The sequence below is a fragment of the Pteronotus mesoamericanus genome, unplaced genomic scaffold (assembly GCF_021234165.1).
Source record: "Pteronotus mesoamericanus isolate MK-2021 breed Mesoamerican mustached bat unplaced genomic scaffold, CSHL_Meso_final contig_26, whole genome shotgun sequence".
Classification (NCBI taxonomy): Eukaryota; Metazoa; Chordata; class Mammalia; order Chiroptera; family Mormoopidae; genus Pteronotus; species Pteronotus mesoamericanus.
This window is the reverse complement of record NW_026555109.1, coordinates 4,334,335-4,350,536: the sequence shown is the minus strand read 5'-3', so window position 1 is coordinate 4,350,536 and position 16,202 is coordinate 4,334,335. Positions and strand designations below refer to the sequence as shown.

At 38.0% G+C, this 16,202-nt stretch overlaps 1 protein-coding gene across 4 annotated transcripts in view; it reads left to right on the top strand.

Annotated features, from left to right (window-relative positions):
• FGF14 (fibroblast growth factor 14) overlaps positions 1–16,202 on the top strand; it is a 768,907-nt gene that overhangs the window by 541,111 nt on the left and 211,594 nt on the right. The window contains exons 1-2 of one of the 4 annotated variants that reach the window (XM_054574363.1): positions 1,038–1,224; positions 12,520–12,528. The exons of 2 other annotated variants lie outside the window; for them this stretch is intronic. In XM_054574363.1, coding sequence (XP_054430338.1) covers positions 1,038–1,224; positions 12,520–12,528 — 196 coding nt within the window. Of the gene's footprint in view, positions 1–1,037; positions 1,231–12,519; positions 12,529–16,202 lie in introns of those variants that run through there. One more of the 4 variants, XM_054574362.1, reaches the window with a different exon arrangement.

Here is a 16,202-nt window from a genome sequence, read left to right as displayed (position 1 = left end):
CAGGACACACTCTCCTCCCTCCTGGCTTCCCTCCTTCCTCCTTCCCGGGGCAGCGTGGTTTTGGTGCCTAAGGGATTAGCGGGGAGGGTGGAAACCACCTCACCCTCCAACGGCAGCTTAGAGTTTCTGGACCCAGAGACACATTAAGATCCAGAAGCCACAGCTAGGCCACGGATGCCTCCTAAACCTGCAAGTTTCATCTAAGACAAAGCACAGCGATATTCCTTCAATTCCATCTGCTTCGGCTCAACCTCTTAGCTCCTGCCCCCGCCACCCCAAACCCCTTGCAATCCATTTTAGCTGTCTTTATTATTAAAATAACATTTAAAAATATTATTATATGTACATACATTTTTTTTTTTGTTCTGAAGAGGGACAGAGGAGGGGGACGTGAAGGGAGTGTAGTGGGATGGGAACGAAGCGCTTTGATTAGAGATCTCCAAGTGGAAGATTGCTCTCTCCAGATGCTGATTCCCAAAGCACTTGACAATCACCGGCAAAACCCGAGAGCAGGCGGCAGCGGCGGGGCAGCTCCAGCCAGGTGCTGAGTCCTGCCCAGTGCTCACTGGTCAGACGGAGGCGCCGGGTCCAGGCCAGGACCTGCCCTCCATCCAGTGCCCTGGAAGAAGGCGGCCAGCTCTACCAACTGCTGAGAAGGCGGGCAGGGCAAAAAGGCTGCGTGAGTGGCGGTGGCTGCTCCTGACAGAGCTCCAGCGTCGCGTGGTGACCGGCGGCGCCCGCAGCCCCAACCCCACTCCAGGCACCGACTCGGCTGGAAGACAACGACACTATCGAGGACTCCCTGGCTTGCCCAAACGCACCCCGGGCGTATCTGCGCACCTGGCCCCGCGATCTGCGGAGAGGACGATGGATCCCAGTTGGGACTAAGCGCCCCTAACCGTCTCCCCAGCCCCTCCGGCATCCTCCACCCGCCTCCCCGAGGGCGAACCGTGGTCCGCGCTGCCTCTTCCCTCTCCTTGCCCCTAGCGCCTCTTTTCTCTCTCCTCAATCTCCCTGGGACCCATTCCGGGGCCACCATGGCTGCGGCCATCGCCAGCGGCTTGATCCGCCAGAAGCGACAGGCTCGGGAGCAGCACTGGGACCGGCCGTCCGCCAGCCGGAGAAGGAGCAGCCCCAGCAAGAACCGCGGGCTCTGCAACGGCAACCTGGTGGATATCTTCTCCAAAGTGCGCATCTTCGGTCTCAAGAAGCGCAGGTTGCGGCGTCAAGGTCTGTGTGGGTCACTGTTGGGAGGTGCACCCTCGGATCTTCCCATCTCCCCGCCTGCAGGGCCTCTTCGGTCTCCCCCTTTCCTCCCTCGGTCTCCCAGCATCCACCCCCAACCCCAAGTCTCCCTTACTAGCGCTCCGAGCGCCTGGCGGCCGCGGGAGCTAGAAACCTTCTCCCAGGCAACCTGTAGCCCCTGAAAAACTAAACCCTGCCAGAAGCTGGCAAGTTGGCCCGCTCCCCGCCGGCTGCCTCTTGGCTCTTAAGTCTCATGAGGGCTGGGTTCCAGAGAAAATCTTTGTCCTCGGAGGGTCTTGGCTTTCCCCGGGGATAGAGTCTGGCAAAGATCTCTGCAACACCTCGGAGTCGCGCTGGCAGCTTCCAGTCTGATTGGAAGTGTCAGGGATTTCTTTGTGTCTGGCCTCACTTGGCCTCCCAGGTCTTCTGGAGACCTCTTTGGCTCCTTGACCTTGGTGAAATGTGGCGATCTCCACAGTGCCTTTCAGCAGAGTGTGAGAACTCTGTGTGTGTGTGTGTGTGTGTGTGTGTGTGTGTGTGTGTGTGTGAGAGAGAGAGAGAGAGAGAGAGAGAGAGAGAGAGAGAGAGAGAGAGAGAGAGAGAGTTAAGGGCTAGTTCAATTGAGATTTAAGAAAGCTGCTTACCCTGCAGCATTCAGCACTCCAAAGCCCTTGGGTCTTCAGATACACAGAGTGGCACAGACTAAGGAAGAATGAGCCTTAATTGAGGGTTTGGCAAAGAATACATCACCAATATGTAACAATTTTAATTCAAGGTCTCAGGAGCTACATGAGGCAAACCAAGCAGTTATCACATATGGATGACTAGAGTAGCTGCCTTACTATACTTTTCCTTTTCCTTTCTTTTCTTTTCTCTTCTTTCTTTCTTTCCTTTTTTTTTTTTTTTTTTAACAAACAACTACTGCCCAGCATGGCCTTCTTTTTCTGCCTTTAAAATGTCAGGATGTGAGAAAGCAACTCACTAAGGAGCCAGAGCCCAGCAGCTTTTGTTCATCTCTGCTTGTCTCCACATCCAGTTGCTAAGGGCAGTTGCTTTGAGAAAATGTGGGGTGTTCTGTGAGAAAAATGGGGATTGCTAGCTTTTTGTAACTATGTGGGCTTGTCAGGAAACATCAAAGGATGTATTGACGTTAATAGCAGTACATGTTTGCCCAGTACATTGTATTCTCAGTGTCCAGCTGTATTTGTTTTAAGTGTCCTGTTGTTCCAAAGACAGGAGAGAGAAGCATATGCTGCACATATGTATCTATGTGAGTATTACACACATTTACTGATTTATGACCAAAATTTTTAATGCTTATTTTAAAAAAGGCTAAAGCTAAATATTTTTAAAGAACAATAGCTTATTGTGTCACAATTAGAAATTGGAGATTATTTGTTCTTAGAATGAAGCTTAAAAGGAAAACACTTGAGAAAAATCAGAGTGGTTGTTTTAAGGGAGATAAAATTATATAAATATATAATTATATACATATAATACCTTTTGATGAAATATTTGGTGGCAAGGAGATTTTCAGAACATTGTAGAAGCTATTAAGAAAAATGGATTTTATTTTCCACGTTAGCCTAGAGCTTTTTCCAGCAAACCTGTGTATTAGTAGAGACAAACTTGACTGTTTTAAATATTGTTGGTTCATAGAAGGTCACATTATCATGGCTTAAAGTCTCTGCCTCTCCCTTTATTTCATCATACTACCTTTCAGAACACAAGTCTCACCAGGTAGAGGTAAAAATTTGCCACCTACTTGAAGTAAATAATCATATTCTCTTCTAGATAAGATTATTTTAATATGCACAATTATTAAGACTTTGTGTTTCTTTAAATACAAAAACAATAGGTTATTTTGTGAATATGTATAATAAATGTTTTGTGTCATATTGGGAGATGAAGGGGGTTTGCTTTACACTTTTGAATTTTAAGATAGGGTTATACTTTTTTCAAATATAGAAAGACATCTGAGCTCCCTAAAAGTCTGCTTCACCATTTCAACCCTGATTGCTTTCTTGGTATTCATGAGTTCAAAGTGACATGCATGCTTCAACGATCTGTAAGAAAAATATATTTGAGGTTACCCTTGCTCCCTTGTTTTTGATGAGAGAATGAAAAAGAAGATAGGCTAAAAGGAAATTTCATCAGATTCTATTCTTTTATCCTTCTTATATTTTTTATATGTAAAGAAATAAATATATTCTTCAGTGAATAAAATATAGCTATATCTCTTGAGTGTCAGAAAAAATTAATTTATTATAATTAAGCAAAATAAATACTAAAACTTCAGTATGTAAATTATGATAATATAATGACATGAATTTATGTTATATATAACTATATAATTATTTCAATATTTTATTAAATACAAATACTCTTTTAGGAAATTTTTAATGTATACTTACCTTTTCCTCCAATATTCATTCTTTGCATAGAAATAACCCCCAGGAACTTTAAAAATTCTGTTTTATATATTTAAAGATAAAACTTTTAAGTGTGACAACTGTATATATCTTCATATTTGAAAATTATTAATTTGCCTAATAGTTATTGAATCTTTATAATATGTCAAGTTCTGTTTCAGGTATTACATGTAGAGCAGTTAATAGAAGAGATGAAGTTTCTTCCATCATGAAGCTTACAAATATGGCATAGAAAGTCATCTCATATAAAAAGGAAGAAATTATAAAACTCAAAGTCCTGTAAAGCATAAAAGCATTAGGAGGGCTGACGTGGAGATCCATGGGGAGAGGGACTTAATTAGATGAAGTAGTTAGGTTGGGCCACACTGAGAGCTACAAGTGGAGGGTTGTTCTCTGAGAAGGATACAAAGATTTGAAGAGGTATGGGTGTGTGTGTGTGTGTGTGTGTGTGTGTGTGTGTGTGAAGACCCTGACATGGAAAAATCTTAGCCTGTTGGGAGAAGCAAAGGAGGTGTAAAAACTAAGTACACTCTTGTTTTATGTCATGGTCTATTTTGGCTGAAGTTTACATTTTGCCACATAAATACAAATATACTTGACATGTTTGCAAAACAGAATGGAGAATATTTTCATATTTTGTGGGTTTGAGTAGGGTAATATACATTCCTTAAATGTGGAGTTTTTTCTTTTCTTTTTAATGCTTCTTTAAGAAGTAATTAATTTAGTATGAAGGATATGACATATTTACTTATGCCCTTTTGGATAGATCCCTGCCCTTTGTTCTGATCTCCTCCGACCCCTATATAAGAGTGATTTCTGTACCAATTGAGTACCAGTTGTACCATTTTGTCTTCTTGTAAAGGACAGAAATTTTCAAGATGGCCTTTTGTGGTTGTGTGGGCACCATGACTCTATCCCACTTTAAAAGAATCATTTCCCTCTGCCCTTTACCTACCTCCATTGACTACAGGCACCATTCAGAGTTCTCCAAATTAGCCACATGATTTCAAATCCCTATGCTTTTGTTTGTGCTTTAGTCTGTGCATAGAATCTTCTGTCTCCCATCCTCACTTATTGAAATTATCCACATTTTTTAAAGCTTGGAGAAAATGCCATCTCCTCAGAGAAGTATTTCCTCATTGAAGATAAGTAAAAATAATACTCCTGTGGCATTTTATTCTTCATTAGTGTTTAATCCAGTCCACATATGCAGTAGGTTGTAGTTAGGAGCAAAGTTTATGTTTTCTGCACTTTATAGACTCTCAAATATTGATAGAGTGTCTTTTGTGCTCTAGGTTCTAATCATTGACATTGAAATGAAGTGAAATAAGGAAAGTCAACAGGTCTAAAGCTATAAAAAAAAAAAAAACACACACCAAAAACCTTGTCCTTGAACTACAATGCTCTAACTAGACCATTTTAGAAATACACTTTTTAAACTTTTATATCTTTTTACTTTCCATAAATATATACATATAATTTATCCTATCTTTAAAGAATTATGAAGTTATATATTTGAGAGTTATTCTCAAAGATGCAAGAATATAACCAACCTTATTTTAAGGCTTAATTAATTCACAATAATGGATATTTAAATATCTTCTAATTTAGCTAAATAAAGGACAAGGCAATAAACAATTTGCAAATAGTTTTATTATTTGCATCTTAACAAAAAAATGAAAACTAAAACAGAAACTGTATGCAGAGATGTATAATGAACATGTTGTCCTAAAAGTGTTATATTTTTATTATGAGTTTTTAAATCAAACAAGAACCTTGAGTGCCTGTAAGATAATAACCTTGTAAAAGCTTCAGTATGGCTAATGCAATTGCTTTTGCAATCTACTTTTTTTTTTTTTTTTTGGCTACTGTCATAGGGACCATAGTATCATGTATCATGTATGTTTAATCAGTAATTGTGTAGGTGTCTAACACATTTTATCATAAATAAAGGATATCATAAGAAGTAAGGAATGAAAAAATTAGCTAGTTAAAATTTGTTTTCAAGTTGTTTTGTACTATAAAAAGTATAAGTGCATGTTCACCAATAAAAGCAAAACTGCTTTACTCCAGTGTGCTGGTGAAACCCATCAGTGAGCCTGAGAAATTGTTTTCCTTCCTATGAAGTGCTGTGTAAGGAAAGGCTTGCCCACCCTCTCAGAAAATAATCAACAGCAAAGAATTTTCAAAAGACAACTTTTCCTTCTGCTACTACTTTGGAGCCATTACCATGTGAAAATACAAAGACTGCCTGTTTATTTTGGCTGTTGAGGTCAAAATAAGACAAGGGGATATTTTTCCCCAAAGGATCATCCTTCTTTTCTTTTGGGAATATATTTTTTCAGTTTTCTAAGGGCATTTTGTGGAGTCTTCCTACACGTCTTTTGATAATACCTGTTGCTAACATTTTGATAATCAGAGTTTTATTATTTGAATTAAGATAAAACAAAATTATGATTTTTCTAAATAGAAATGTCCAATTTTTTGCCCTGGCTGGTGTGGCTCAGTGGATTGAGCTCCAGACTGTGAAGCAAAGGGTCACCAGTTCAATTCCCAGTCAGGGCACATGCCTGGGTTGTGGGCCAGGTCCCCAATATGGGGCACACAAGAGGCAACCACACGTTGATATTTCTCTCCCTCTCTTTCTGCCTCCCTTCCCCTCTCTCTAAAGATAAATAAATGCAATATAAAAAAATGTAAAAAAGAAATGTCCAATTTTTAACAAGGGTATTTTGTTAAATGCAGGGTTTCTAAGTGAGATATCTTATGGAAATACTGGTAAATAAGATAATGTTAAAGATTTTTAAAGATGTTGCCCTTGCTTGCTTATGTATTTTTATGAGACTTAATTTTTTTCAGTATGATAGCATTTTAATAAAGTTAGAAAACAAGTAAAGCAAACAATATATTGTTTAAATAAACATCTACATATGTGTTAACTATATTTTTAAATAGAGGATAATAAATATAAAACTCAAATTGAGGGCTGAACAGAGAGTGAGGTAGAGTTTACAAGTGGATGAAAACATATGGATAATATTCTAGATCTGTGCTTTTCAATATGGTAACCATGATCCACATGTGGCTATTTGAGTTTATATTTAAATTAATTAAAATTAAATCTAATTTAAAATTCAGATCCTCATTCACCTAGCCAAATTTCATGTGCTAAGTAGCCACATGTGGCTAACGACAACTCTATTGGGCTTAATTTTTATGATTTCAACATTCCACATTTTCTATAGGCTTCTGAAACCATGTGGCATGGTTAATGCCATTGTAGTGCATTAACTCCAGAAGTGGTAAGGGAAGTAAAGTGTAAGATACCATAGTAGGTTAGGTATGATATAAGTAAGGTTAAGCAAGATGGTTAGCTTTGGGTTGAGATAGATTCATAGATTGAATTGAGTATACATATATTGAGAAACAGTATTCTTAGCTGGAGAAGATATCCATTGGCATTTCCTAATATAAAATTTTAAAGGCACCAACTCCTCCCAAACCACTCTTCTGGTTACCAGTATCAGTTATAGGATCCATTTTATATTTCAGATTATTAGAATTATTAGTACAGTTTTATGTTTAACACACAAATTCTGTTTTTCTATTAATAACTTTATTCTATGTAATGTTACCATAGGAAATTTTTTTTCAAATAGACATTAATCGCTTTCTCATCATTGTAAAATGATATCTTCTAAATTTTATTAATTTAAAAATATCAGCAGAAAATTACAGGATAATGTAGATGTAGTGTTTTTCAGTCTGATTTATCCATTTGTGGAAATCTAGGTTTATTTCTAGGTATATTTTATATTAATTTCTCCCTAAACGGTGAGAAACTTTAGCCAAAAATGACTTTTGGTTGTTGTTTTTGGCTTAAAACAACAGAAATTTATTTTCTCAATGTTTTGAAAGCTATAAGTCTGAAATCAAGCTGTCTGAAGATTCTAGGGGAGGATCCGTTCTGTCCCTTCCAGCTTTTTGGTGACTCTTGTTATTCCTTGGCTTGTTTAATCTCTGCTTCCAATCCCTTTGGCTTCATGTAGCCTTCTCTCCTGTGTCTCTCCTTTCTTCTGTCTAAGGACAATTGTCATTGGATTTAGATTCTTCTTTTATTTTTTTAAATGTATTTCATTGATTATACTATTACAGTTGTCCCAGTTTTCTTCCCCATTATCCCCTCTACCCTGCACCCCCTTACTGCCCCCTGGCATTCCTCCCCTTAGTTCATGTCTGTGGGTTGTACATATAAGTTCTTTGGCTTCTCCATTTCCTATACTATTCTTAACCTCCCCTGGTCTATTTTGTACCTTCCAATTACCTTTTGTCCCATTCTCTCCTCACCCTTCCCTGCTGATAACCTGCATGGAATCTTCATTTCTGTGATTCTGTTCCTGTTCTAATTGTTTGCTTAGTTTGTGTTTTTGTTTTTTAGGTTCAGTTGTTGGTAGTTGTGACTTTGTTGTCATTTTACTGTTTGTTCATAGTTTTGATCTTCTTTTTCTTAGATAAGTCCCTTTAACATTTCATATAATAAGGGCTTAGTGATGATGAAGTCCTATAACTTGATCTTATCTGGGAAACACTTTATCTGCCCTTCCATTCTAAACTATAGCTTTGCTGGACAGAGTAATCTCAGGTGTAGGTCCTTGCCTTTCATGACTTTGAATATATCTTTCTAGCCCCTTCTTGCCTGTAAGGATTCTTTTGAGGAATCGGTTGATAGTCTTATGGGAATCCTTTGTAGGTAACTATTTCCTTTTGCTGCTTTTAAGATTTTCCCCTTATCTTTAATCTTGGGTAATTTAATAATGATGTGTTTTAATGCGTTTCTTCTTGGATCCAATTACTTTGGAACTCTCTGAGGCTTCCTGGAAGTCTATTTCCTTCGCCAGATTGAGGAAGTTTTCCTTCATTTTTTTCAAATAAGTTTTCAGTTTTTTGCTCTTCCTCTTTTCTTTTTGGCACCCTTATGATTCAAATTTTGGAATGTTTCAAGTTAGCTCAGGGGTTCCTTAGCCTCTCCTCATTTTTTTTGAATTCTTGTTTCTTCATTCTGTTCTGGTTGAATGTTTATTTCTTCTTCCTCCTCCAAGTTGTTGATTTGAGTCCCAGTTTCCTTCCCTTCACTGTTTATATTTTCCTTTATTTCACTTTGTATAACCTTCACTTCTTCCTTTATTTTGTGTCTGTACTCAATCATTTCTGTGAATATCCTATTTACCAGTGTTTTGAACACTACATCTGCAACTCAGATATCTCTTTATCACTTAGTTCTTTTTCTGTAGGATTTTTTTTATTATTGTTCAAGTACAGTTGTCTCCATTCTCCCGCCACCATTTTCTGTTTCCCTACCCACCCCCACCTTCCACCCTCAATCCTATGCCCTTTAGTTGTTTTATGTATTGTCATTTAGCACTTAAGACCTAAAAAAAAAAACCCAAAGCAAAAATATAATGGTAAACTTAAATACATAAGAGACCATTTTTAGGGGTTTGATGCAATTTAAAGTCAGTCACACTTGTTGGCATGACTAGAAAACAACTAATTTAGTAATTTCATTTGTAATGATTCCTATGTTCATGTTAAGACAGTTTACATACATATGTCACAGTTAGTTTCCTGGGGGTGAGAGGATAGCAGTAAGTGTTAACAGAAATCTAGATACTTTAAAAAAATTATGGTAGTTACTACTTTGTCATTCAGTGAAAAGACTCTTTTTATAAGGCATATTGTCTGAAATATTTGTGTGTGTGTTTTGAATATGTTTCCTATACATTTATAGTTCTCTGATATCAGGTTTAATAGTGGACAACTGCTTAAACATCAGGGTATCACCAGTGTTTGGCATATAATTAGCATTACACAAGTATTTGTTTGGTGAAGGAAAAATCCTATATTTCTCAGGATTTACATGTAGAAATGGTATAGAATGACAGTTGAGATCAGTGTGCACATTGCAATGGCTATGATTGAATACTTATTAATGTGTTTAATGACTAATTTATATGACTGTGTGCCAAACTCTGTACCACTGAGTACTCTTTTATCCTCACAACAAACCTAAATGGTAGATACACTTAGAATCCATCCATTGATACATTAAATCAACCATTAATGGATGATACACTAATATTATCTATCCATCCATTTTATAAATGAGGAATTGGAAAACAACAACAAAAAAGTTGAATAACTTGCCCAAGTCCATAGAACTTTAAAGAGTGGGGCTGGGATTAAAACACAAATTACCAGGCCAACTCCAGAGTCTCTGCTCTTCACCAAAGACACTTCTCAATTGCCACGTATATTTTTATCATCTCAATTAGATGAGATTTATCACCATTTCACAGCAATGGAAAATGAGGTTCAAAAATTTATGTTTTTCCAGAGCACTTAAACCTAGCAAGTTACACAAGCAGAGTTCAAAAACAATCTGTGCTTAAATCCTCTATTCTCCCTCTCCTTTATACTCTTTCAATTCTGTATGACATGGTGAACTCATTAACAGAAGACATTACTTCAAGGCAAGTAGGTGTTCAACATATATGTTGATTAGATGCATGCAATAGTGTATTATTAGTTTTGGTTTTTTTAAAATTGGGGTTGTGAGAATGTTTGTAATAAAAATATAGGCATTTTTGTGGAATTTTGGAGAAGACCCCCAAAAAGTGCTGAATTTTACCAAGCCTTTTTTAACTTCGGAATGCTGCCTTGGTTTTCTAACAAGTGCTTGCATGTGACACATGTTGATATTACCTCCTTAATGAATTGCAACATTGACCCAAAAATCTGAAAATAATTTAGAGTGCTTTCATTAACATGCAGTGAATTTCATATTAAGTCTTTCATTATTTTTAAGACTATGCATTTTAGACATTTCTAATTTACAATGAGATGCCTTATTTATTACATTTGACATTGGCTGGATTGGACAAGCAAACCATCCAGGTTATACATTAATCACAAAAACTACAGATGTTAGAAATTTAGATACTGTACACTTTATGCTGTTTTTGAATTAATGCATTAGTTCAGAGTCTTTTTCTAATGAGTTATTTGATCTCATTCTTAATATTGATAACAGAAGAACATAATGTATTCAAATACAAGTTGTTTGTAAATTTTATTGTACACTTTGTAGAAATTGAATATATAAATATTTAATTCTGAGGTAGCCTTATAAATCTAGCTATATGTTACTGGAATGTTGTATTGATTTACATGGCTTTTATTTTTTTGTTACCTTACGTGGTCAAACTAATTTGTTAATCCAACTGCCAACCTACTCTGTGCCTTCATCTACACAGCTGGTTTTGTCTGAATAAAAAGCACACATATACATGAATTGGACTATTTTAAATTCATAATCAATAACACCAAATGAACCCTTGGTATATAAGGTCTTTCTGGAAAAAGTCCCACCATTGTTAATATAACAAGAACAGTTTGTTTGACATTGATGTAATCTGGCAGCCAATGAGATTGGACTGGAATGTGCCTGTGTGAACAATGACAACGTCACTGTACCAGTCAGTGGGGGAGGATATGCCACTGTGTGAGCATGTGTACTGTGTGGCCAAGGTATTCAAAATGATTGAGTGAGCAGAGCAACGAATCTGCATTAAACTTTGTGTTAGGTTTAAACATTCCTCCATGGAAACTCTTTGGATGATTCAAAAGCCTTTTGTGGATGATGCAATGAGTGCAATGCAAATAGAAGTGTGGCACAAGCACTTTAAAGATGGCCGAGAACCTGTTGAAAGTGATCCATGTTCTGGAAGGCTTGCAATGAACAGAACACTTGAGAATGTTGAATGTGTACAATCAACAGAAATCTGACAGTACGAAAACTAGAAGCCAATACTGTGTCTGAGATTTTGACGCAGGATCTTGGCATGAAACATGTTGTGGCAAAATTCATTCTGCAGCTTCTACTACCAAAGCAGAAGGAACATTGTGCTGCAGTTGCTAATGACTTGATTCAAACCACTACCAATTAACCAGATTTCCTCAAGATGGTCATAACTGGAAATGAATCATGGGTATACACCTGGGATCCAGAAACAAAGGCCCAGTTGTCCCATTGAAAGTCACCTGGTTCTCCATACCTGAAGAAGGTGGTGTCCATCATGAGTATGGCCCTCCAGGCCAAACAATTAGTAAGGAGTACTACCTCAGTATTCTTCATTGGTTGAGAGATGCACTATGACAAAAACAGCTGTAGCTATGTGCAATTGGTGATTGGCAACTTCATCACGACAACATGTCCACTCATGTATCACATTTAGAGCAGAGTTTTTTGGCGGAACATCAAATCACCCAGGTGACTCAGTCCCTTTACACCCCAAATTTGGTGCCCTGCAATTTCTGGCTTTTCCTAAAACTTAAATCACCTTTTAAAAGGAAAAGATTTCAGACCATCGATGAGATTCAGGAAAATATGACAGAGTAGCTGATGGTGATTTCAACAAAGGATTTTGCACAGTGTTTTGAGCAGTAGAAGAGATGCTGGGAGAACTCTGTGATGTTCCATGGTGCCTACTTTAAAGGGGAACGAGGCATCATTGTCATATGTGCAATGTTTCTTGATATTGTATCTTCTTCAATAAATGTATCTATTTTTCCACATTACATGGCTGGATAGTACATGGTGTACTTTCTGTACAGGTGTCCTAGGTACCTGATAATGAGCTCCGGTAATGTAGTTAACTTTTTCACATTTTCTTTTTCTTTTTTTAAATCTATTGAGCTTCCGAAGAATGAGAAATGTGAAACACTAGCAATTGAAGCTTAGGAACAAATTTAGAGAGTGAGTTCTGTTACCTCTCCTGGTTAGGGTCTCCAGGTTGATATGTAACCACATGGTTCAGTGGCTAATCTATGAATATGGTCTTTTTTTCTGAGAACTCTCGAATTTTTAGTGGGCAATTATTTGTTTTCTTCAGACCCCATAAATTTCTTCCTTATGAAAAGATCTTCAAAATAGTCAGACTCTATTGCTTAATGTCTTTTTATTCTGCCACATGCCTCATTTTATCTCTCTAAATCTATGTAAATAATTCCTGCCTAGCCTTAGCTACATTTTGCCCTTTAAATATTTGTTCATGACTTCTTATCCTCCTTTCATGTGGGCACCTTAAAATTGTTTAACTCTATGAATCTTTCTGCATAAGTAAATGTCACCAGCACCTTAATCATTTCTGTGGCTTAGACTGTTCAATAATTACCTCATCCTTATTCCACCAAATGAGATGATTGCTGTTTTCATGAGGAGAATTTTATGCTAAGGCCAACTTTGGCATAGTGGACTGAATGCATCTGTTGTATCTCTCCTTTCTGGTGATGGGCTTGGACTGCATGGAAGGATAAGGAAACTGGGAAAGACTCTACAATGCAGAAGTATGTGTCTTGGCTTCATGCCTGAAAAAAGGAAGGAAAGTGTAGGGAAAGCAAGCAAACATCTTCTAGGATTAGAGGCATTATGTGTTACTTCTCTTACTTCTCCCACTTCTCCCAGCCACAAGAAATAGGTGGTATTATTTTCATTTTCATAGATGAGAAGAAATGAAGTAATTTTCCCAGTGATTTGCATTTGACAAAAATAGTATTTGATTGCAGGCCTAACTGATATGGAGTGTACCTTTTTAGAATTAAGTAAGTGGAACCTAAATAATAATAAAATTCAACATTGTATTCCAGTGTCTTTCTGGGTTCATCTCTAGGGTGGGCTAGGCTATCAACTACATTTTCCTCTGTTCATTCTTGCAGCCTCCATATGAGAGAAGAGGGATGCTTCAGCAGCCACTGTGACATGCAATGTTGCACACATGAGCCACCTCACATAGAAGTGATGCTAATGACTATGCATACACTTTTCCATTTTTTTCCTCAATACTTTGGACACCATGTCAATAAGCTGGCAGAACCCAGTCACAATCATTCCATAATCACTTGAAATTACTTTTGGAGTAAGACATCAAAGAGTATATAGCAATGTTGAAGTTTTCCTGTAAGACTTGAAGTATTTTATGTTTGTGGAACTTTTCTTTCTTCAGCTCAAGGTCTTTTCATTTTGGAAAATTATAAAAATATTAAAAATTGCTAAAGTTTCAAAAATAGAGCAATAATAAGCAAACATTTTCTCTTCCCATGGTACTGCTGCTGACCTGATGCAATTTTTATCATTAGAAATGTCCTTGACACCCAAATGTGTTGTGGGTGAGTGGTGCGGGTTGTTGCTCATTCCTAGTCTGGCAATAACTGCTGTGGGGACAGAGTGCATTGCAGAGAAGTGCAGGCACTCCAGGATCTCAGGGTTACTGTCCCAGGTCAGCTGAGATAGGAGCATGACTGAATCCCACAGAGCACATCCCAGGGTTGTCATGGATGAGGGGAATAAACACGAGTTGTTGCAAACGACTCTGTTTGCCAGGAGAGGGGACATGGCTCTTCCCTCTAGTGGAGAAGGCCCCAAGCTCCTTTTTCCAAAGACTTTTATTGAAAGGGTTATCAGTGGACCTATGTAACAGGAATGCACAGATTATCTCATTACATTAGTATGTTAATGTTTACGGAGAATAAATGATTGGAAGAAAACAAATGTCCAGAACACACCAATTTACATGGGTCCAAGAGGAGACTAGTAAACATGAGAACACCAAAGGGTTTAGGGTTAGAGTCTGTGAATAATGTAAATTTCCTTCCTAGCATGAGCTGGCTATAGCTTTTGAGGGAGAAACAAAGAATACTTTAAAGAATTTACTTTTAGGCCTGATTTCCTCTGAGAACCGCTGAATCCAGTTTAGGACCGTCTCCAGTACTGTTTTGCGCCTGAGTCAGGTGGGGGAAGTGAGCTGCCAAGAGACAAGGGGACTTCTTTCAGACAGAATGAGGACTCCAGCCATGTCCAAGCCGAGCCAGGGAGTGCAGGCCTTTGTGCCCTTTCTTCGTGTCCCCCAGGTCCTTCTCCTGCTGCCCAGACCGGCCAACGTCTGTCTTAGGTTTTTTCTCCTTTTGAGAAAACTTATTTGTCATCAACAACTGACCATCACAGGGCCAAGTAGGGTGATGTGAGGGAGGCAGGGGCTGTGCCCCCGCTAGGAGGACAGGTTTCGTCTCCTCAGAGGCCTGTTTTTCCAAGGCTTCCTTGATTATTTCCAGCCTTGGGGCCCACTCACCTGTTGGTGGGGTTACAGTTCCTGGAACCAGACAGGGCGTTTTCCAGGACAAATGCTCTCATGATTGTTATCAGTTTTTACTTTGTTTATGGTTTATTGTGGTACAGTCAAGTAAAACTGAGACTCGCAGTACAATATTAAGCACTTAGCAAGTTCTACACCAACAAATCAACCTGCAGATAAAATTTTCATATCTGTGTGGGTTTTTTCTTTGTCCCATGATAGTAGTAGCAAAAGGTTATTTGAGCACAATCTCCCTAGGCACATTCATTTATAACATAAATATTTTTATTGGTTCACTTTAAAAAAGGAAACATCATTTTGCAACCTCACAGCTTTTTGATATTACCTAAAATGTCATCATAGTTGACTTTTCATACTGCTGTTGCTTTTTTTTCCATTTTCCCTTACAAATGTCCATTTTCTTCTGAGTTTGTCCCATTAACTGATTTTTTCCTTAAAATGTGAATAGAAGGAAATACTCAAATGTCACCTGCATTACCTCCCTCACACACTTCCATCACTATTATATACCACCATCCTTGTACAGCCGAACACTTAACAAGCAACACTCAACTCACTTGGGTAATGATAAGAGTGTGGATTCAGACACGAGAAACCCTAGGCCTCACTGTGCCTCTTACTGGCTAAGTTCTTAATGGCTGAGTAAAAGCCGGCATGTCTGTTAGTACGTGGAGACCTTTCTGTCATAAGCAGGTGGGATAAGATGATTTGGAAGACATGTTTTAGTTTTAAATTCTTCTTTTGTTCACTTGTTCAGAAGCCCACACGTACTAGACTTTAGACAAATCAAGACAGAGCTACATTCCTTTGCCTCAGAGACTACATTTAAATTAAAAAGTTTTCCATCTATAGAGCAGAATTGTCCTCTCAGTGGTCTGTTCTCAGTGCCTGTCTCCCTGCCCTCCTTCTCCAAAATCCCATCTCCTAATGCTTCCTGTGCTTTTGGATTTACTTTGGTTCCATGCTTCCGGTTGGCTGCTCACCAAATAGAGCCTGAAAGTAGGTGGTTAATTATTCCTGTATATTCTATTTATTCTACTGCTTATGAATTTTAAACAAATAATCACAGTCTTATCTGTTGGTCAAGTTTGAGACAACATCAACTAAGGTTGTTTCTGTGTGTGTATGTGAGTGTATATATATGGGAGAAAGAGAGGAAGTATGTGGTATGTGTGTATAAATAAAATGATTAATGTGAAACATGAGATGTGTTTCAGATACAATACAAGGCATAAAACAAAATTACTATATATGTTCAATTTCTAATTTTTTACATATATATATTTAAAATTGGTGTGCTCAGCCCCCCAACTTCCCA